The 23,235-nt window shown below is 36.8% G+C and overlaps 1 protein-coding gene across 1 annotated transcript; it reads right to left on the minus strand.

Moving 5' to 3' along the window:
• Window positions 1-1,404: 1,404 nt before the first annotated feature.
• LOC129242418 (facilitated trehalose transporter Tret1-like) lies at window positions 1,405-20,695 on the minus strand. The gene is made up of 4 exons (XM_054879044.1): window positions 20,573-20,695; window positions 20,253-20,516; window positions 3,893-4,065; window positions 1,405-2,667 (listed from the first exon to the last, which is right to left on the minus strand). The coding sequence occupies exons 2-4, from the start codon at window positions 20,512-20,514 to the stop codon at window positions 1,528-1,530; spliced, it is 1,575 nt and encodes a 524-aa protein (XP_054735019.1). The 5' UTR covers window positions 20,515-20,516; window positions 20,573-20,695; the 3' UTR covers window positions 1,405-1,527.
• Between the last annotated feature and the right edge of the window lie 2,540 nt (window positions 20,696-23,235).

The following is a 23,235-nucleotide window of genomic DNA, read 5'->3' on the forward strand; positions in this document are numbered from 1 at the left end:
CGGTGTGCGCCGGCGCATTGTCGTGATGAACAGATCGCTGTTCGTTTTCGACGTCCTCGCGGCCTTCCTTGAACGACTTGGGCCACCGTTTTACCTGGGCAGTGGACAGAGATTGGTCCCCATAAGCCTCCTTGAGTAGCCCAATGGTTTCGGTACTCGTTTTGTTTAGCTTTACGCAAAATTTTATCGAGTAACGTTGCTCCAACGGTCGCTGCATTTTCGCCACTGCAAAATCCTAACACACTCTTAAAACAGCTTTCACGCGCGGAGCGATGTTGACTGCACCGCTGTTCCCGGCGAACAGGGACCGGTTTCTAGTATAAGGGGAAGGTCCAACGATGATTTTCCCCCACCAGCAAATTCATCGCTTGGCAGACGCTCCGCGCGGGAAGGCTCATTACTTTTCAATCAAGCCCTGTACGTAAAAAAAAATCCCCAAACATGTTTTCAATGTTCGAAAAGTGAAATTCCGTGAGTTCCGTCGTAAAGATATCAAAGGAACTCATTGACTTTATATTGCATGAGCATTTGACTATGAGAAAGCTTTGTTCAAAGTGGATGCTGCGTTAGCTCCCTGTTGACCAAAAACAAGATGAATCAAAATACTTTCAAAATTACACGAATTGAACTTCGAATTGCTCTCATCACATCCACCTTATTCGCCAGATCTGGCTCCTTGGGACAGCTGGCTGTTCGCAGACCTAACCTCGAATGAAGAGGTTATCGCTGAAACTGAGACCTATTTTGAGGCAAAAAATACATCGTTTAACAAAAGTAGCATTGAAATGTTAGAGCGGCGCTGGAATGATTGTGTTGCTCTTGATGGAAATTACGTTGATAAATAAAGCTAATTTGGAACAGAAAAAACGAGTTTTCTTTGATAGGCCCGGTACTTTTCAGCTCATGTGTTACGTTTACATACATTCTTTTATACATATACGCGATATCAATTACAATTTTTCATTATCGATACAATAAACCAAAGCCGAAAACCAACAAATACTTACTTTTTCTATAATTAACAATATTAAATCGTTTTTAAACTATTTTACTTAAAATTAAAGATCTTATAAGTTTATTTTGCTAATCCAACCTGTTAATCTGTCATCCTCCATAGGAAGCATTTGCAAAAGTAGCGAGGAAGATACCAAAGAATATTGTAAAAAAAGATATAAGTATGAATCTTTCGATTTCGAGCGTTTACACAGTATATTTCACGCTGAAATTTATCCAACCTTTTTATAGGGCAGAAGAGCTAGCAGGTAGCATTTTAATCTGAATTGTGTTTCGTTGTTGCTTTGGGCTAATCAGTCTATTTTCTCTTTTTTCCTCTTTTCGGTGAATACCCCTTTTATCATGGGTAAATAGAGAATCTTTTGGTTCAGGAAATCAATTAAAAGAATATCAGAATACAAAAATGTTTTTATTATTAACTCATGGTAAAACACATAAGATACTGTATAGAGCAAAACTCATAATTTAATACACATTCATTAGTAGACGGGTAAGTATTTAAGCGTTAACCCATTAAGCAAAAACATTAATAATTCTTTCAAGTTTGAATTTATCTTGAGCTTCTCGTAGTGTAAGTTTCTTAGTTTCCGGCAAGAATAGAACACCCAGCACAAAAAATACCAGGAAGAATACGCCAACTGTAATGAAGTATACATCAAGCCTATCCGGATCAAGGTGGCAGCACTCAATTATGAGCAATACCAACATTTCGACAATAAATGAAATGGCGATATAATACGACTTCAAATGTAGCGGAAATGCCTCCGTCAGATATGCGGAAGATGAACTTCTAAAGATACCCGCAAACAGTTCCAACACGAAGAGTATATACAAAATTGAGTCCGGTTTAGTTGGATCCAAAATATTAATTGGTTCATGGTAAATAGAACCAGCGCCGATCGCCATGCCCCCACAAACTAAAGCACCAATTAGCGTCAATATTTTTCGACCTGTCCAGTCTATTAAAAACCCCGCAATAAACGAACCCAACCATAAAGACAAACCGAAAATAATAAATGGCCAAGTATCAAAACCAACATATAGCACACTTGACGTTACTAGCCCGATAGTGGTGAAAGGCGAGAAGGACAGCGCAATTAAGCCACGGTACAGGCAAAGCTTCAGGAGTGACGATAGGCTTAGGTTGCTGTCGTAACCATTGCCCTCAACGTAACGTTTATGCTCCCCAAGCTGCTGATACGTTTCCTGTGTTACAACGAATGGACGTTGCAGACGCCGCAGACAATCGATGGCCTGGTTTTCATCGTTACGCAGTAGATAGTAAATGGGAGACTCGACAACCAAGAAGTATGACATTATGCATGTAAGTACACCAAAAACGATTACGATAATGCCGTGCAGCTCCGTTGGACCAAATGTTTTGTAATAGGATGATGTGACGGAGTCGTAGTGTGTAGTAAATAAAGCAATTTGCATGAATATGCCAAGAGTGAAGCTGCCTGCCTCAAGTATTCCGGCGATCACACCCCGTTGATGGCAATCAACCTCTTCGCCAATTAGCACCAATAATGGCACAAAAGTGAAACCCACTGCAAAACCATTCAAATAGCGAGCTGCTGCTATCGCGCCATATTCATGAGGAAGCGAAACAGAGAGTATACCGCCGAGCAGAACCAAAAAGCCGGAAAATAACTAGAACGATATAAAAATAAAAAATGTATTTAGTTTAAATATACGAGTACATACTGTCAACCACAACCTATTTGATGCAGATGTGATTTTTTTGTAAAGTGTTCTATTAGTCCGGGAGCCAGGGGTCATTTTGACCTCATCATTTCATGCCGACTGATTTTAATACTGACGGCAGACGCCATCCAATGGATGACGAAACCAACTGTCAGCTGGTCCAGTAGCGGTGGGTAAACATGTCGAAAAACAACTTTTTAACAACTCATTTAATACCGCCTGAAATTTGTTTGTGTATTGTTGACATTTAGTAGAATAAAAGAAATAGTCAGCTGCACCGTAGAGGGGGGAAATACGTCAGCTGAACAGGCGAACTTGTAAAATAAATTAAAAAGTAAAACTACTTTATGCCGATTGAAATTTTTTTAGATAATTTTAGACACGTATGAAAATATAATAATGAAAATATAAATAAATATAATAATGATGGTCAGCTGCGTTTATAGCGGTGGAAAGGCCGTCAGCCGAAGCATTGAAAATTCCGCGCGGCGCCGAGATGTAAGCTCGCAATGACAAAGTATGTGAGATTTCGTACAGTGAGTTTGACATACAGCAATAGGCCTCTTCTATTCGCTATTTACCCCCTCACTATCTCTAAGCTCGATTAACTTAACGAAAAATTTGCATGCAAAAGCAACAATAAAGTTATCGAGTAAATTTCCCCGCTAGCGAGTAGCTTATTAGTCTGGTATAGCGCATTGCCTTACCAACACATGTAATTTAAGGCAACTTTATTCCTGCGTTGCCGACATACGCGCCATTTGTACCAGTTGCGCTTCATCTATTCACCACTAGCTAACTCTTGGCGAAAAGAAGAGGCCCAATATTAAATTTTATATGCGCTTGCTTTTTTAAACCTTGGAACCGCGTACTTCAATAGAGTTAGCTGTGGAGCATTTCAAAAAAGGAATCGCGCATCGTAAAATAGCTGAAATTGTACATTTAAGTTCGTCAACAGTTATTGAATCGTGTGGTAAATAAGGGACGGCACACCCCAAATTAGACTTTCACATGAAAAGAGTGTCAGCATAGTCTAGTTTTCCGTTTTCACCAAATATTATGAAATACAGAACACTTCACAAAACCATTGTATCTGTATCAAATAAGCTGTGACTGACTGTATGCATATCCATTTTACTATGCAGATACTTAGTAGATAGTGAATACTTACGTATATAGGTCTCTTTGTAATGCGGTTCGTTATGAAAGCTGAGATTAAAGCTCCAATAATTGCCGCAATGTACCAGCAAATCAATATGTGTGTGTCTGTTTCGAAGCCTTCGACTTCAACAAAGCCACAACTCCAGGCTAAGTTCATGCCACCGGCAACTAGAACAAAGATAGCTGAAAGTAAAAAAAGTGTGAAACTAAAAGTTTATAGATGAAGAATTTCAATAAATCAGTGAATTTTATTTTCGTTAACTTGGTACCACAAAAACACAAAATAATTAAATATTTAGGAACTTAGTAGTTGGTACAGCTGTACGATTAGTCACGGAACTGTATCAAACATTTGTATGTATATGTAGGTAGGTTAGATGGCAAGAGTACCCCAGGTACACTACAAGACGCACTTACGCGCCGTTTTGATACCATAATGTGGACCACTAACTGCAAAAAAATTTAAGGAAGAGAAAACTATCTACATCCATCCAGTGCTGCTGAAGTAGTGGAGGAGAGAAAAGCGATCTAAGCTGGAGATTTTCCTCAAGCCATACCCAAAGGGCACGCTAAGAAATCTCAAGCTCCTAGCCGCCAGAGCCGGACATTTGCAGAGAGAGTGCTCAACAGTCTCTTTCTCTGCAGCATCCCTACAGCTTCTGCAATAGGGGTTGTACGGAAAACCAAGCTTCTCCGCATGAGTACCGATCACCCAGTGACCAGTGAACACCGTTTGACGTTTGAGTTCCTTCTTACAGGAGTTCACCAGAAGAGAGCTGCAATACGGCGACGACAGGGCCTTGATCGCAGCTTGACTAAGCATTTTGCATGCTTGCAGGATCGCGAAGACCTCTGATTGAAAAACGCTGCTCGTTTCCGGCAGTTTAAAGGAGACCGAAATGCTGGCTGATTAAGAGAAAACCCTCGCTTCTACTCCAAATTCCATCTTGGATCCGTTAGTGAAAACAGAGGTACCTATAGCCGTGCCGACGCTCCCCTCTTTCCAATCTCGCCTGCTCGGATAGATAGTCCTAACACAGCCCTCAAAACCCAGTTTGCGAATGGAGTGGTCTGTACGAAGTACAGAGAAGGAAGGGGATCTGCTTCAAGATGCTATTATATCCTGCAGGAAGTTGCCTACAGAGGCCAATCTTCTTTAAAACATTTTTATAATATCCTCAAATTCTCAACATATTTATTAACAAAACAACTTAACAAACTAAAAAATTTCAAACTGTGTTATTTTTTTAAACAATTTTGAAGTTTTTTATGCCGGCTTTCAAGGAAGAATATTTCTACTTTTCAAAGAATAAACGAGTTTTGTAAGTAGAATTAAGCTAGTGTAAACTTGGTTTAAAGAGACCAATTTTTTGACAAGACCGAGGGTAAGGTCAGCCCCCGAGATATGTACACAATTCCCTTTCAAATACCCGAAAACACTTGCATACCAGAGTATTAAAAATTAGTTCAAACGAAGGTTGTATGTAACAGCATAAAGAAATTGAGATAAATATAAACAATTACATACATATGTGCCCATCTACTTAGAATGATGAGAGGAGTAATATGCCCATCCGTGCGCAACTCGCAAATTATCAAAAAATGTTCTACCCCAAAGGGTACTTTAATTCCCCATAACCAGACAGACTACAACATTATTTTTGCGTTTACTCTCTACCATATTCGCACAGTTGTTGCTTATTCAATAACACTTGTATGTATGTAACAACAACAACAACATGTATAGAGAGAGGGGAGTCCCCTAAATATGAAGAACTTGTTTTAATGCAGTAAAAACATAAATATGTAAATATATACATGCATATATAAGTACTTAGTTTCTTATTGTAAGCATACATTTGTACGTGAATCGCAATGCCAAAGCAGTGTTGTGTTTAAAAGACAAATTCGTAAAAATTAAAAACTTAGTGAAGAGTTGCCAAAGAAATGTAAGATCAACACAGCTAAAGCTGCTTGCATCATCAAAAGCAAAGACCCAATTTTACGTTTGTGGAACACTGATGTGAATTTGGAGAGAAAAATGAGTCTGCTAAGACCCAATGATCTTAATATTGATAAACTGCGCTTCTTTGACAGGCACTCTTATAAGAAGCAAAGCTAAAGAAATTTCAGTGAGACTCAATTACGACGACTTTAGTGCATCATCCATTAATCGAGATGATGTCAAAAGTTTTACCGAAAAGGTATCACATTTGATTGAAGGATATGATTCGCGAAGCATTTGTAATGCGGATGAGACTGGATTGTTTTTCCGAGCATTACGCGACAAAATATTTGCATTAAAAGGCGAAAAAGCTGGAGAAAAAGAACGTCTTTTTGTTATTGGAGTGTTAACTGTTTTCCAAGAATTGTTGGCCATCTCGTCTGACGAGGAAATGCAATAGAAAATGAGATTGACGACAAGTTAACTTCCTATTAAGAGGCTTACTTAGCTGTAAGAAAACCAAAAGCTTTTTTTCTAAACCAGAACGACCTTGAGAGTGTTGAATTGCTTACTGATCTCCAAATAGATTTCCAAGGTACTGAAATTAAAGGAAAAACTCGCCAAAGCTAAAATTTCTGACTTTTTTAAAACAATTTGAATATTTTGTTTAATAAATTTTATTTTTTACTTCTTGAAAAAATGTTGATGAAAATTTTTTGTTTGTCTTATATGTATGTATGTATGTATTAATATTCTTGTTTTGGAAATAAAACTGTTTAAACATACACCTGTACACATTTTTATAAACTCGTCACACATTTTTCTCATAAGGAGACAAATTTGTCAGTCCCTTAAGTGTCCACTTAAGAGAGAGTACACTGCATTTATTAAAGTTAGACTTTTTAAAATGCTAAAAGGTCATATATAGACATATATATACAATTTTACAAGAACATCCCATTACTTCTGCTATTTTTGTATATTTTGTACGTTTTTCGTAATGTTTTTCTTTTCAAGTGGGCAGTGAGGCTGTTTTCCATTTTCGTGCGCAATAACGATTTTAAAGGAAACACGTATATTTTTAACTTTAACAAACAAGAATTTTCCGAAAAAATTAGCTTTAATTATCTCAACTAACGATTTAAATAGAACCGCGCTATTTCGCTCTCCAGCGCAAAAATAGGCTTGTCACAATGGGTCTGTTGCGTCAGTTCCGGCGACTAATTTGACTAAGAGCAAAATACAGGGTGGCCCATATAGCGTTTGCTTTTTGAACCACCTATTTTTTTGAGAATGGTAACACAAATGACATGTCAAATGTGTTCATAATTTACTTAAAGGTTTGACATTTACGAAATGGGACGCTAGACGCTTGAACAAAATTGGCAAATGTTGAAAACCTATTTCCAAAGTTGTGAGTCTTCTTCTTCTTTTCTGATCTTCACATCGGTGGCTACGTCAATAAGAAAAATTGTCGGATTTGGGGCTCAGAAAATCCACACGATACTGTAGAGAAGCAAATGCATCCACAACGAGTCACTATTTGGTGCGGTTTTCGGTCTGGCGGCATCATCGGGCCACTTTTTTTCGAAAATGAGCGAGGAGCCGCGGTTACAGTAAATGGCGAGCGTTACCGTGACATGCCCGACGAGTTGTTTCCAAAAATTGTAGAGGATGACATGGACGACATTTGGTTTCAACAGGACGGTGCAACTTGTCACACTGCCAAAGTTACACTCGAGCTGTGACAAAAGGAGAAATGCTATGCAAACCATCCAGAGACGATTGGTGCTTTAAAACACCAAATCGAAGTTGCCATTCATGAAATCGGAGCCCAAACAATCGAAAATGTGCTTAAAAATTGGGTTGACCGAATGGCCTACTGTAAAGCAGTCATTTGAACGATATTATTTTTCATTCCTAAATGACAATGTTCAATCTTTAAAATAAAAAAAAAAGTTTGAAAAAATATTGATTAGTTTTTTTTTTATAGCCGATTCAAAAAGCAAATTTTATTGTACATGGCCCACCCTAGATTATGTATAATTTAGTCGAAGGTGCCAGATAAGCCCCGTGCATGGAGGCACACATTATCACTCATAACATACATATGTATAATCTACTTTATTCTCAGTCAAATTCGTTGCCACAACGCACACATTGTGACAGGCCTATAATATGCATTTCGAGTGAAAAATAGCTGAAAGAAGCAATAAAAAATTAACGGGAGTTATTGTCCGATATTTTAGGGAAGTGACAGCATTAAATAGACATATCTATGTAAGCATTTCAGTTAATCTTCTAAGTAATAACAATTCAGCTGTGAAAATTTCAAGAAATTCTAATCATTATTTCGTGAGTTATTGTGCTAAGAATGCCGCTACTTTTGTTATATTCAAATCAATGGAATTTCGTTCAAGCAAAGAAATGGCTTTCAAGTATTATAGGGTCTCTGATCCATCAGGAACAACAATTAAACGATGGTTTGCTGATTTGAAATGCGGTCGTAGAGTCATCGATGGTACACAGCGCAGTGGACGTGCTACTGGGCGGTTACATCAGAAAATATAAAAAAAATCCACAAAATTGTTCGTGAATGATCGAAAAGTGAAGTTGTGTGAGTGAGATAGCAAACGAAAGGTGGATGGTGGATGGTCTATCCGTTAAACTAATTAAAAGTTGTCCTGCTTTGATTACGCCTTTAAAGCACATTTTCAACATGTCACTTTCTGCCGTAGTTTTCATTGATAACTGAAAATTAACTTTTACTACGCCTATCCTTAAAAGCGGCATTGATAATATTATAATATTGACAACTATAGGCCAATTTCCAAGATAACTACAGTTTCGAAAGTATTTGAGTATATAGTCAGAGACAAAATATACTTTTGTGTTAAATATTTGTTATGTCCCAATCAACATGGGGCTTTCCGGGCAGATCTACACTAACGAGTTCAGCTGTCTTTATGGAGTCGAAATACGAAGAGGTTTCCAAATGGATACAATCTACAAGTATACAGATTTTTATAAGGATTTTGATACGGTATCTCACCCAATATTATTTGCTAAACTAGAGGGTTTCGGCTTTTACTTTAATTTTTAAGTGTTTAATTTCCTTTCTTAATAATGTCGACTGTGTGTAGTTCGACTTGATAATGTATCGTCTTATTCTTTTGTTGCTTCGTCTGGTGTTCCTCAAAGGTGGACCTAGGTCCGTTACTATTTATCCCCATCATTAACAATATTTCCTCCTGTTTTTCATTGTGTAGTTTTCTTCTATACGCTATCTAATTATGAAATTAAATGCCCAGAAGATCCATCCATTCTCCAGAGTATATAGTTGGTGCGCGCGTCATCGTTTGTTCTTTAACATTAAAAATACCACTCTACTTCGTATGCGAAAGGTTTTAATATTGTTCCAACAGCTTACTACATCCCAAATTTGCCGCTAAAGTCAATTAGTGAAATAAAAGACTTGGGTGTTTATTTTGACTCCAAGCTCAGCTTCACCACCCACATAAACTTTATTCTTTCTAAATCGTTCGCAATTTTAGGCTTTATTCGTCGAAATAGTTCTTTATTTTCTTAATATCCTTAAACTGTTGTACTTGTCCTTAGTTCGGTCCCGGTTACAATACGCGGAATTTGTCGGAGACCGTTTCATGCAGTCTATATTAATAGATTAGAGTCTGTTCAGAGAGCGTTAGGTGCTTTGCTTTGCGCTCCATGAAAATCGTTGATCCCATTCCGTCCCATCACTCTCGTTGCTTATTAACACTAGAAAGACCAAAGCCGTCAATTTGACGGCATCACGATTTCATTCTTAAATATTTTGCAAAATATGTTTTTGTTCATTCTCATATTTTATTACTTTTCCTAATTTGTTATTGTTTGCTCAAATAACTATAGAAAACTTTTAGTATATATGTGGTTTATGAAATTCCTTTAGAAATACCTAATAAGACCGCATACCGTCAATTTGACGGTAGCGATAATAGTAGAAAACAATGCTTTCTACGAACTGAGTATCCGTTTAATTTCAAATTTGAATTCTGTGTAATTTGTTATTGCCTTGCTTGTTTACATTAAACTTAGTCGTTGTTATGCAGACTGACAGAAATTGTTGTTGCATTCAATGCAAACCGCCAAAATTGAGAGCGAGAAAGAGAGCAAAACAGGTGTTCAATTGGAATCGGAGAAATGGGAAGGAGAGAGTAAAAAACTAAAAAAATGAGAAAAACGCATTCAATAGTCGTTGGTGTTTTTTAGTGGGCAGTCGTGATTTCGTATTTGAATGCTGTGAATTTGATTATAAAAATGCATCGCTGTCTCACTTCTTCCCAAATACAACAAGAACTGTCGCCATTGTGTGATACACAAGAAGATGTATCAGGTGATGAGAGTTTTGACGATTTATCAATGAATCTCTCTGAAAACCTTGATGCAGAATTTCAGCCGGAGCAGGTGCCTTCTTCATCAGATGACTCCAAAGCAGATTTCCTTGATACAGGTCACCCTTTAATGTAAATTTGCGCAGAAGTCGAGGGGTTTCTCGTAGATCAATAAGTGGCGGATGAACAGGGCGCGGTGGACGTTCATCTAGGACAACTTCGGGGCCACAAGTCGGTATACTACAGATAGCAAGTGACGGCACAAAACGAACTTGTATTTCGCCGAACGCTTTTGAAGTAGGACGTTGCAGTCAGCAAAATATACTTAGTGAAATCTCAGGACCTACTCCATACGCCAAGCGATATATTGAAAATAACAAACCAATTTCTGCGTGGAGGCTATGGATTGATGAGTACATTCTTCGACGTATAAAAGAATGTACTGTAAAGGAAGCACATGGCAAGAGTCAAAATGAAACTTGGAACTTATCTCTAGACGAACTAGATGCCTTTATTGCTTTGATTTATGCTCGTGGAGCCTACAACATGAGCCACCTTGATTTCGATATCTTGTGGTCTGAAGATTGGAGGCCACCCGTTTTCAATAAGACTATGAGTAAAAATAGATACAAGGAAATCATGAAATATTTACGATTTGATATGAGAAGCACGCATTCTGTTCGTTTAGCTAATGATAAATTTGCAATGATTTCTGACACATGGAAGAAATTTATAGATAATTGTCAAATGTGTTACATTCCTGGGAAAAATTTGACAACTCGATGAGCAGTTGTTTCCATCAAAAACTCGCTGTCCATTTTTACAATATATTGCAAACAAAGCGGATAAATGTGGCATAAAGTTCTGGCTGCTGGTGGATGTCGAGAGTATGTATCTATGTGGTGGATTCCCTTATCTAGGAAAAGACGAAAACCGTCCGAACGATATTTCATTACCCGCACATGTGGGTTTGAAACTAGTACAACCCTATTTCAAAAAAGGGCGAAACGTTACCACTGATAACTTTTTCACGTCGATAAATCTGGCTAAAAAACTAATGGTCCAAAAGACTAGTATTATTGGAACAATGCGGCGTGCAAGACGAGAAGTACCACCAATTTGTAAAAATATTCATACCACACGATATGAATCGTTTATACTGAAATCAGAGACTAATACAACTCTTGCTGTCTATCAAGGAAAACCAAGAAAAAATGTTATTATTTTGAGTACTTTGCACCCAAATGTGAGCATAGGAGTTGATCAAAAAAGCTTCCCGAGACAGTAAAATTTTATAATGAAACGAAGTTTGGTGTTGACATCATTGACCAAATGGCACGAAAGTACACCGTAAGAGCTGGAACACGAAGATGGCCCGTTCATGTTTTTTACAATATACTTAATTTAGCAGCTATAAACTCATGGATTCTGTACCGAAAAGTTACGGGAATAAATATTTCTCGGCATGATTTTATCTTACAATTAGTGAACGATCTACGTGCAGAGTATTTGAAAAAAAGAACTACTTCAGCTACGACTCAAAGGCAAGAAAGTAATTTTGAAACAAGTGAACAATCTACTACAAACAATAAGAGGCGGCAATGTCAAGTCAATCATAATTGTAAAAAAATAGAACGTGTGAAAACTGCACAATATGTAAAAAAGCTGTTTGTGGTAAATGTATAAAAGATTTAAAAAAAAATATTATTTGTTACAAATGTTACTCGACCTAAGTGCTATCCTTAATTTGTAACTACTAATAAAAATAAAATTTTAAATATTTTTGTTTAATTTCAAGGCGAAATATACAATAAATTCATGTGCATTCTGATTGAATCTCTAATACCGTCAAATTGACGGCTGCGGTCTTTGAAGGTATAGTTAGATATGCGACCCTTCTAGTGTTAATAAATCGAATGTCCTTAGAGTCTAGGCGTGTTCTGTTGTCGATGTGTCGATTGTCTTTGATATTTGTGCGAGCCCAATAGATTGTCCGTATCTGCTCAATAAAATTAATTTCAATGTTCCTTCACGCATTTTCCATTGTAATGAATTGTTTTTTGTGGATATTACTAAAACTGTTTATGGAATGAATGCTCCTTTTAGAAGGATGCTAGCTCAATTTAATGCCTATTATTCTTCCTTAGTATTTGATTTTCTTACACTAAGTTTACTTTTAAGAAGTTACTTATAAGACTCTTGTCATAAGGTCTTTGTTTGTATCTTACCTATGTCATAGTCTTAAAGCCTCTTGTTTGTTGAGTAATTAAATTAATAAAATATTGCATCAGCATTTGACAGCGTTGGCTCCCTGATAACTCAAGAACGTCTTGATGAATCAAAACAATATCAAAACTACATTAGTTGAACTTCGAATTGGTTTCACATCCTACGATCGTTATGCTCTCCGGTAAGAAATTTTGCTCGAATGAAGAGGTGTTCGCTGAAACTGTGCCCTATTTTGAGACAGAAAATAAATCGTTCTACAAAAGTGGTGTTGAAATGTTAGAGCGGTGCTCGAATGATTGTGTTGTTTTTAACGGAAATAACGTTGATGAATAAAGCTAACTATGAACAAAAGGAAACGTGTTTTCTTTGTTAGGCCCGGTACTTTTCAGCCCATGCGTTACGTAAACAGTTTATTTAGTAACATTTTGTGGGCCAATATGGTTGGAAAGCGAATTAAATTCTCTCAAAATTCTAGAAATCTGCGCATTGAAAGCACAATCAGTGCTAACCAGCCGCAACCAGAAAATACCATGACTTCGTGGCTTCGCTGAGGATACTGTCATACTGTAGCGTAAATTGTATGCCAAGACAAAGAGTTTTGGACAAATTTGCAAATATTTAATACAGAATTTCTTTTTTGTTTACATCCATTTTTATTTTGTTGATAATTGGTTACCAGTATTATATTTAGCAATGTATAGATAAGATAAAGCTGTGTGCCACAACAGAGCTCCCCAATAATAGATAAGGAATGTCAAACAACTCGTATACTAGCGCGTTGTTTTTGTGCTGGTTATTGGTGTCGATAAATAGGGATTATTCAAATGATACCATTTCATTTGAATGTTTTTTTTTTATCAGAAGGAATATATTTATTCAGATAATTTCTTAAGAATTGGGATAGTCGAGTACTCGTTTGGTACGAGATTTGTTCTAAGCAAAGTACAGCCGATTTTCGCATTTCATTTATTTGTTATGTTGGCACGCAGGGACCATAGCCAACCTGTTTACATGTTTGACAGACATAGAGTTTAGACAGAGAACGTTAAATATACTTTAATATACTTTAACGTTCTCTGGTTTAGACACAAGAGTGATACAATACAAGGTTACGCCATCCGAATTCGATGTGTCGTCAACGCTAAGGAATATTCAAACAAAAGGAAGTGGATTTAATTCGTTGTGAGAGGTATTTGAAGCTATTTTTATAATTCGTGCTTTCGTAATTTAACATGCGGCTCGCCATTTTTTATTTTGCTTAATTGAAAAATTGCAATTCTTAAAATCAGAATATTACCAAGCTGAATTTCAAATGAACACTTACCCACAAGTTCTTTGCTTGTTTTGTTTTACTTCTATTGATGATGTCGCCCGGCTGTCGAAATCGCGAAAATAGCGGTTTTCAGAAGGCTCTACCTTTAGTATTCTGTAAGCGGTGGTACATATGTGTACTCATGCGTTTGTAGATGAGAACTGTTTTTGCATTTGTGAGGCCGGAATTCCGTTATTTGTGTTTTTAATTTTAAATTATAGTATCGGGTGTGTCTTTAGCTGTATGAGAACTATCGATAATTATGATTTGACAGCTGAGAATGGCAAACTTGGTGTTGATATTTCTGTTCAGTAGAATTTGGCAAATCACCATAAATCTTTTGACGCCAAAGTAAGTGTTGAAGAAAACGTGGAAATGTCGATGCCTCGTCTTTTTCCACTTATTGACTTTTATCCTTCGACTATGTGGAAAATTTTACGCAAGGCTCTTGACTTAAATATGCCTATAAAATACAGCGCCTGCAATAATAGAAGCCATTGTCCAATTGTTGATTGGGTGCATTTAGATTTATTATTTACATTTATTGGAAAAAGTAGTCCAAAATTGGACTGATGAAATAGACCATGTAAATTGTAGACGCGGCGGACACATGCCGCATATCATATTCAAGAAATAAATGTTATGGAATTATCTTCTAGATTACAACAAAAAGAATCAGTCTAAGAATATTTATGTTTTTTATTATCATTTTAAGTTCTCAAATTGTTAAACAAGCACCCGATGTGTATATATGCATATGCGATGCGTCGTGAGGTAGGTCAATTTTTGGAAATTCACACATTCGTAGCCCACGAAACTTCTCTAGACATTAATGCTCTCTGCTTAGACGTGTGCGGTTGCCGACTTTTTGCTAGCGATAAAGCACCACCTCATACGTCCAAAACAACGTAATCATGCCTCAACAATACTATTCACCGGATTTGGCCCAGATACTTTTTTTATATTCCCTAAACTTCGTTGGAAGCTTCAGAGCTCAAGAGCATACAAAAAAAGAGGTGCTTTGGTGAAGCACTGCAGAAGTGTATGATACCTACACCCATTGGAAGTGGCAAAGTAGATATTGGTGAAAAAAGAAATATTTTTTGAGAAAAATTTGCGTTTTGAACAAAGAAAAGAGAGAAAAAGTGGTCCAGTTGGCAAAAATATTCGTGAAGAGGAACTCGTCTCCAGGTGGAAACCAGCTAAAAGGTTCTCCACTACGCCAACTTACGTTCAAAAATGTAAAAAGGGTGTTTAGCTCTGAACAAAAACGAAGAGACTGAAAGAGAAGCAAAACTCAAAGTCCGTCAATTATATGAACAGTTTCATAAAAAATTGTACAGTTGCGTATTGGTTGTACGCTTCGCTGACCAACTGAAAGGCAGTTACTCACTCCAGCAGCAGTTCTATGTCACGAAGAGTAAAGGGAAAATGAAGATGTTGAGAATACAAAGAAATCGAAATTTCGAAAAAAGTGTTTGATTTGGCTAGGCCGCGTTCATACAAGGAAACTTTTGTTGCTTTAACTTTGCGAATCCTCTTTTGGTATTGCCCGTGTCCTTCACACAGGGTAACTCTGTTGCTTACAATTGTTTTAGTTTATTTTGAGAAATGAAATGAAAACACAAAGCGAGTTGCCGTACCAGAAAAAGCAATAACTTGATTTAAAGCCAACGACGTGCACATTGTTTACCAACAGAGCAATCCACTAAATTGTCCAGAGCTACGCCCCATGGAGCGATATTAGGAAATTGTTAAGGGGGGAAGCTGGTCTAGAGCGCAAAAAATGGGCATATTTTATGAATTTATTTTGACTCAACAAAGGAATCAATCGAAAATCTGTGAAATAGGTTTAATAATATAGCTTTCATGGTACAAATACAAAATTTTTCGTCTGAATTAATTTCAAAATGGCCGCTGTCCAGCAGTTCTCCTAAGGCGCCTTTTTTTCTAGTGGGTCCATTGCCGAAGACGTAAACTCCTTAATTTTTGTCCTGGATCAAAAAATAAAATTTTTTTAGTTTCTATATAACAACAGAAAGAGACGTACGTAGGACTTTTTCGATATTTTGTTTTTTCGCGAAATGGTGCACGTTTGAACAAAAAGTTACAATTTTCACTATAAAGAACGACATAAAATTGTTGATTAAAAAAAAACTATGTAATATAAATAAAAAATCCTACGTACGTCTCCGGAGAAAGGTATTTCGAATGTATTGTCAAAATTTCGTAAGAATCGGTAAAGATTTGTTCGAGTTATGTCTTCGGCCAATTTAAAAAAAGTGATTTCGAGAAAAACGCGTTTAAAGTTGTAAATAGCGTTCGGGGCACTGCCGTCGAATGAAAAATGTGGGCATTTAGGCATTTTTGCTGGCATCCCTCATTTGGTATATTATTTCTAAGACCCTAAAGCACCTTTTAAGACAAAAAAAAATTTTTCGATTTTTTCAAAATTCTAGACCAGCTTCCCCCCTTAAACGAAATCCTAAATAAAAGAAATATTTACGAAAGTATTTGCAAAAAATGAAATGAGTTCCTAAAAAAATAGAAAGAATCAGCAGAGAATATGGCTGCATAAAATGTGCAAGGGGTAAGGGAAAATATGATTTTTTTTTAGAACTTCCAATGCCTGAACTTTTGTTTCTTGACTTCGATTAATAACTGTTAAGCGTGCTAATGTTTAAGTCGCTTACTGTTTATTACATCGGCTTATTCTCCTATTCTCTTTTGATCGGCACTTTCACAGTTATAAGCATACTTTCCAATAATGTTTCTCTTTAGTATGGTATATAAGAAGCATTGAAGTACCTAAATACATACGAAGGGTGTTCAATAAGTATCCATGTTAGAAATGAATACACCATTTTTTCAAAATTTTTTATTTTTTTTAGAAAGATAAATTTCTCTCAACGCTCCGGCTATTTTTACCCATACGAATAATACACCTCTGTCTTGGCGATAACTTCCACGTTCGAACTAAATTCTTTTCCCGCGAGCCATTTCTTAATGGTAGGGAGCCAGATCGGGTGAAAAAGCACGTTCTTTTTCGCCAAATGCGGCCGTCTTCTTCAATTTTTTGTGAAAGAGGTCCAATAACTCACTGTAGTATTTTCCAGTGATAGTTCCTCCATGAGCATGACGCTGTTCGCCATGAGCTTTCCGGCCTTCTGTGGAGTAAATTCACCGGTAGGAGTCCATTATTTTGATTGTTTCTGGAGTGCAATGATGAATCCAGGTTTCATCAACGGTGACAGTTCGACGTAAAAATTCCTTCGGATCTCTCATAAATTGCTCCAAACACTGCTTCGAAGTTAACAAACGCTTCCGCTGGTTGTTGCTTATGAGCAATCGTGGCACCCATTGGGCCGACAATTTTTTTCATCGCCAAATTATAATATAAAATATTAATTGCTGTTCCAGTCAAAACACCTATGGTCTATGTTACTTCGAGCACTCTTGTTCGACGATCAGCGAGAATCATGTCGTGGACGTTTTGAATGATTTCCTCGGTAACCACGTCTACCGGGCGTCCTGGTCGCTCCTCATCAAAAACGTATGTTCGGCCTCGTTTAAATTCGTTGAACCAATATCTAACCGTAGTAATAGATAGAGAAGCGTCCCCATAGACAGCATCCAACTTTGCTTTTATCTCCTCGCATTTTTGCTTATTCAAAAACAAAGAGCAAATTACCGAACGATACTGCTTTTTTCTATCTTAGCGAAAATCACGAAACACGCCTTACTCGAATAGCTGCCAAATAGAAATTAAACTATCAATCAGTCTGAAATTTATTTCGCCGTCGTTTGATAATTGACAGCACATGGTGCTAATACCAACTTCTCTCAGGAACGCGCTCAGTCATCAAACACAAGTACTTATTCAACCGCCCTCGTATGTATATAATTTTCCGTTACTTATGAATAAGCAAACTGTTCACTAAACTAACTCTCTAATTTTACTTCTTCGATTCATCGGTTGTTCTTTTTCTTAAAAAGGAAGAATAATAAACAAATATTTAAAAAATGTTTAAAGTAAAGTGTAATTTTTCCATGTAAAATATCACTTTTTTCCGGAAAATTTTTTGGAGTAAGCTCCTTCTGTACTGATCAAATACGCGGCAAAACAAAAATTTGCTGATTGAACAAAAAGCTGCTTTTATTAAATTGATTGTGGCCCTTTTATACAGGGTGTCTAGTGGTAAAATTAGAAATAAAAAACAAAAACCAAATTATTTTACTTGAACAACTATTTCATAGAGGACAAGTGCGGATTTTATTTTTTAAAAACTATTACCTTGTAAACTTGTACACTTTTGGTATTTGGCCTCCGTACCACAGTAGGAGTGATGCTCGGATGCCATTAACCTCGCGAAGGATATTTTCTTTTAGTGGTGAGATGGTCGCTAAATTTGTTATCATAGACTTAACTTTTGCGGCACCCCCACAGAAAAATGAAAATAGGCTTCATCATTCCAAATTCGAGTTTATCATAAGAAATTGTCTCCCAAAAATTTTTACGGAAATTGTTATTGTCATGGTGCTCACACTCACCAACGTAAACGTACGCTCGTATCAGCTGACACGATGAAACTAATGAGAGCCCCATTTAAATGAATTCTTACCACCGTTCCGTTCCGTAGTATCGTTGTTTCAACATGTCAGCTGATATGGGCGTGCGTTTACGTTGGTGAGTGTGAGCACCAATAGGCTTGAGTGCTAGCACGATTTTTTGGGTGAAGCCTAAGATTATTCCTCAATATTTCATGCACAATAGATTTTGAAAGTGCCACACCCCATGCGCACGAACTGGCGCCGCTTGGGGGCTTGGTTGTGTGTTGTTTGTCAACGAATTTGTTGCTCGGACTCTTTGCTCTCAAGATCGAGTCTAATCTTTATTGTGGGATCACTTAAGTGTCTAATATTTTTTTCGAAATTGAGAGTTTTAGTGAAAAACACTCATTAGCACTCCTGTTACGAAAAACAAAACATACAATGTTCATAATGATTATAGAATTTTTTTCAGAGCGTTTCGATTTTTCTCGTATCTATATGTTGGAATTCAAAAACCTCGTATCTACTATAAGTATCGTATCAAATAAGTTATAAGTTTTCATAGAAGTTAAGTAACTCTAAACATTTTTATCAATTTACTGAAAATTATGATTTTGTAGATACGAGGTTAACACAGAAAGGGGACGAAAAGCTTCAAAGAGTAGAGGAAATGTTAGGCTTAACCCAGTTATCCTGCAAAATAAATGTGCGTCCGGATCCCGAAGTTATGATCGCACCCATCACCTACGATTACTATAAATTCTTTTAAAAACCACTTCCGCTTCAATAAGCATACATTTTATAATATATTTTACAACCAACAAAGACCTGTTTATACATCATTAAATATGGTATTTGCTTTTACTCAAAGAACATTTGCTTTTTTATATGCGACAATATTTTTATTGTGACACCAGGTTACGTTTTACACATCACGCCAGCAAGTGCGTTGGCGCAACGGACCCATGTGACAGCTCATAAATAACCCGCACGAAGAACCCCGCTCACACGCTCAACAGGTAAGGAAGATAAATTTATCAAATAAAATTTTGCCACCGGACACCCTGTACAAGTTAAATGCTTACTTATGTACATATTATACATACATACATACCCGAGGAAAGGAAATCCAATATACTTCGCTGGAATTCTTGAATGCATTTTATGCCATTTAGTGCATTCTGTAAACAAATAATTTGGTATACCTCAATTTAGGTATTTACATACATATAAGACCTAATGCAAGTAAATTTAAGCAGGCGCAAAATTGTAAGATGATGACGTTAGCAAAACGTGCGAATAAACAAGTGCGCAGACGTGAAATTATGATCAAAATTGTAGCATGAACGTATGAATGTATGCTAAATGTCTCCCTAAGAAATGAAAATTTGTTTTGATTTCTAGAGAAAAAATCCTGCCATTCAAAACCTTTTTCTTTATTCATTTCCGTGGTTTGTAGTTCGAACTACATGAAAAAAAAATAGTGGCAGTTCGGGATGAAAATTTAAGTTGCCGGAAACTATTTACGAAGAATGTATACATTAGAGGTTATGAAAAAATTCTAGTCCACGTAGGTGCTAAAGAAGGCATTGAGTTTCCTTTTCGAGCTCTATTTATAACACACTGACTTCACTGAATACAAAACAGAGAAATAACCTTTTTTGAATCGTAATGGCACTTTTTAATTGACTGGCTATCTAGCAGAAAACATTCATAACTTTATATGTATTATCAAAAATAAATATGTAAAATATGTTGTCTTCAAATTTCAAACGGAGACACTAGTTGATAAAACTTATTAAATTATTTTAGTAAAAACAAAAAAAAAAAGTGACTCCACTCCGAGAGTGCGCTTTGCATTTGATTTCATTATGACTTTGTTGTGACATAAAATTCATTTCAATTTTAAAACACAATGCTATCTATAACTGCTTGTATTTACCTGATCCAACTGAGTTCGATTGTGGTTTATTCCTTTGGTTGCGAGCAAACCAACCTTCCGTAGGTGGCATAATTTGTGGTGGGCGTTGAGGTGTGGGAGCGTAGCCAGGGGGTATCGGTGATGCTTCGACATGAATAGCCACTTGCGCTGGTGGGAAATTGAAATTCGGTGGAAAGTAAGAGGATTGAGGAGGAACTGTAGATCGTTGGGCTGTGACGTTTACTGTCGGTTGCACTTCCGAATTTATACCGCCTTCCTCCATTTCTATTGTTATAATAGTATTATTTGTATATCTCAAATTTATCAAATTAAAAGCGTACTAGATAGAAAAAATCATAATATCCAGCAATTTATTCACAAGCGCGTTGTTATTTGCTCGTTTTAATACTGAATACTTAAATCAGTACGCCTATCACATATCAATATGTAAGCGCAGCTAAGTGAGTGAATTTATGTCAGCGTGAGAGCTCAATGCAAAAATGAGTAATTGCCGTTGTCATATCGTCAATGGTAGCGATAAAGCTAAATACACACCAGGCAACCGTTGCAGCAACTCGGCCATGTTGAAGCAACCGTTACCTCGTGTGTAGCTGTGTTGCCAAATGATTTTCGTGTTGCTGCAACCGTTGCCTGAAATATCAAATAAATTTGATTTTTGGGATAGGTTGCTGCAACCGTGAAATATCAAATAAATTTGATTTTTGGGATAGCTTGCTTCGTCCATCCTCATGTAATTTTTATAGTCCGCTGGCTCTTTTCCTTCAGTTCTTTCAGCAGCCTCTCGTTCGAAAATTAGATTTTTTTAAAAGCCAATTTTTGGACCAGATTTTTTTTCTCTTCTTTTGTTGCATCTCTTCTTCCTCATTTTCGTACAAAAGTTCGTCAATTATAATAAGAGAAGTAATTTTACGCATTTCGTCGATCATTTAAAAAATTTAATTTTACGTATCTTCCGCTTGTACCTTTCCTGCACCACAGTTATACACAATACTGAGATTGAAGCAACTGTCGCAACGTGTTTCTTAAACAAAGGCAACACGTTGCTGCTTGGTGCTTGGAGAGAAATGATTTGGTGACTAGTGCACTTTTAGTGCGGGGGATCCCCAGCGCTTTAAAAAGATGAAATAATTTGATAAAAGCGCAGTCAAGGCAACAGATAGCAGCAATAGAGCGAAACCATTAAAATTGTTGTATTTTGTTTCTACGTTTGGGTTTAGTCACTCTTGAATATCAAAATCTCTAAACGAAGACTAACAGTTTGGGTTAATTTAAGCAAAATACATGAACGAATAAGTTTGGTGCTTTCTGTAACATAAAAGTCGGCAACATTGGCTAGATATTTTCGTTTCTTCGCCGTTCATTTGCGTATCCAAAAATCATGGAGAAGGAAGAAAGAGCACTTTGTAATATAAAATATTTTTGTCACATTAAAATAGAAGAATAAAACGAAGCAAGGAAAGAATAACGAAGCAAAAAAAATATATACGTGCACTTATGTGTATGTATGTATGTACATTTACAGTTTTCGTACTTCTCTATCTTTCCACCTTTCCGCTTAAGCATTGATTTTGCACTTTGCATTTGAAAATTTTAATATCGTTAATAAAGAAGTATTCATTAATTAAAAAAAAATTTCTAATACGTTTATTCGGTGGAGTTTGATACTTAAGAGTTGGCAACACTATTTATTATATAGTATTGAGTAAATAATAACACAGATTCACAATCACTCAATTCTTGGCAAACGATCATACACATATACATACACACATATGCGCTCGGTCGGGAGCACCGATCAATTAGCTCGTAAACAGAAAGAGTCGTGTCGATCTGGCTTCGCCCAAGCGCTGAACAAGCGTACGGTAAATGTACGTATATATATTATGTAAAGCGTTTTTCAGTAAGAGCGCTTCAACTTTTGAACTTTTTTGAATAAAACACAAACGGTTTGACTTTTTTAACTAATTTTTTTTTATTATCGAGCTTGAACATATACATTTAAGTATGAAATTTGATTTCTTTTGCATGACCACCGCGTGCACGTTCTACGAGGTCCAATCGTTGAACCCAATTTTCGACCACTCTTTTGCATAAATCGGCCGAAATTCCAGCAATTTCGCGTTCAATATTGGCTCTGAGCTCACAAATCGTCGCTGGCTTGTTACTGTAGACCAATGACTTCACATAACCTCAAACAAAATAGTCTAGAGACGTCAAATCACACGAGCGCGGCGTCCATTCGACCCGTCCATTTCTGGAAATAATGCTCTCATCGAACTTACTTTTCAACAAATCAATTGTAGCGTGTGCTGGCTGGCTTGTGGCCCCGTCCTGTTGAAACCACATGTCGTCTAAGTCCATGCCATTCAATTGCGGCCAAAAATAATCGTTTATCATGTCGCGGTATCGATTTAAATGGGTAAGAACCTCACCTTTCTTGATATGAAGGTTGAGGTTATGATATAATGTGCCCAGTGGGCCACTTTTGGTAAGCAGAACTGGCGCTGTGGGATGAACCAAACGTAATGTTACGCTGCCTAAATTTTTTCGGGATGCAACGGTGCCTCATGAATCACGTGTGGATTGCTTTCTGCCCAGTAACGCATATTTTGCTTGTTGACAAAGCCATTGAGCCAAAAGTGAGCTTCATCACTGAAGATGATTTTTTGGAAAAAAGTAGTCTTAAAGTAGCAGCAACAGAACGATTATTTTCATAAAAAATTTGCACGATTTGCAATCGTGGCTCAAGTGTGTAGCGTTCCATGATGAAATGTATTATAATGAAGTTTACAAATGACAAGCGAAAAATAAAAAATATTGCGTCGTTCGCCCTCCCTATCGGAAAAAAGTTGAAGCGCACCTATTGAAAAATGCTATACATACATAGATACACATGAATGCATCAAAAAGGATAGATAAGCAAATTAATAATGAAACTAAAATTTCAAATAAAGCCATGCACACATAATTCCCTTTTTTCACG

Source organism: Anastrepha obliqua, chromosome 3 (assembly GCF_027943255.1).
Source record: "Anastrepha obliqua isolate idAnaObli1 chromosome 3, idAnaObli1_1.0, whole genome shotgun sequence".
Lineage (NCBI taxonomy): Eukaryota > Metazoa > Arthropoda > Insecta > Diptera > Tephritidae > Anastrepha > Anastrepha obliqua.

What these genes read in the sequence shown, in the direction of transcription:
- LOC129242418 (XM_054879044.1), bottom strand. Translation starts at nt 20,514, where the DNA reads ATGGAGGAAGGCGGTATAAATTCGGAAGTGCAACCGACAGTAAACGTC. An exon ending in ATCGAACTCAGTTGGATCAG is followed by an intron (nt 4,066 to 20,252) that starts GTAAATACAAGC and finishes TTTTACTTTCAG; the next exon opens with CTATCTTTGTTCTAGTTGCC. An exon ending in TTACAAAGAGACCTATATAC is followed by an intron (nt 2,668 to 3,892) that starts GTAAGTATTCAC and finishes ATATCGTTCTAG; the next exon opens with TTATTTTCCGGCTTTTTGGT.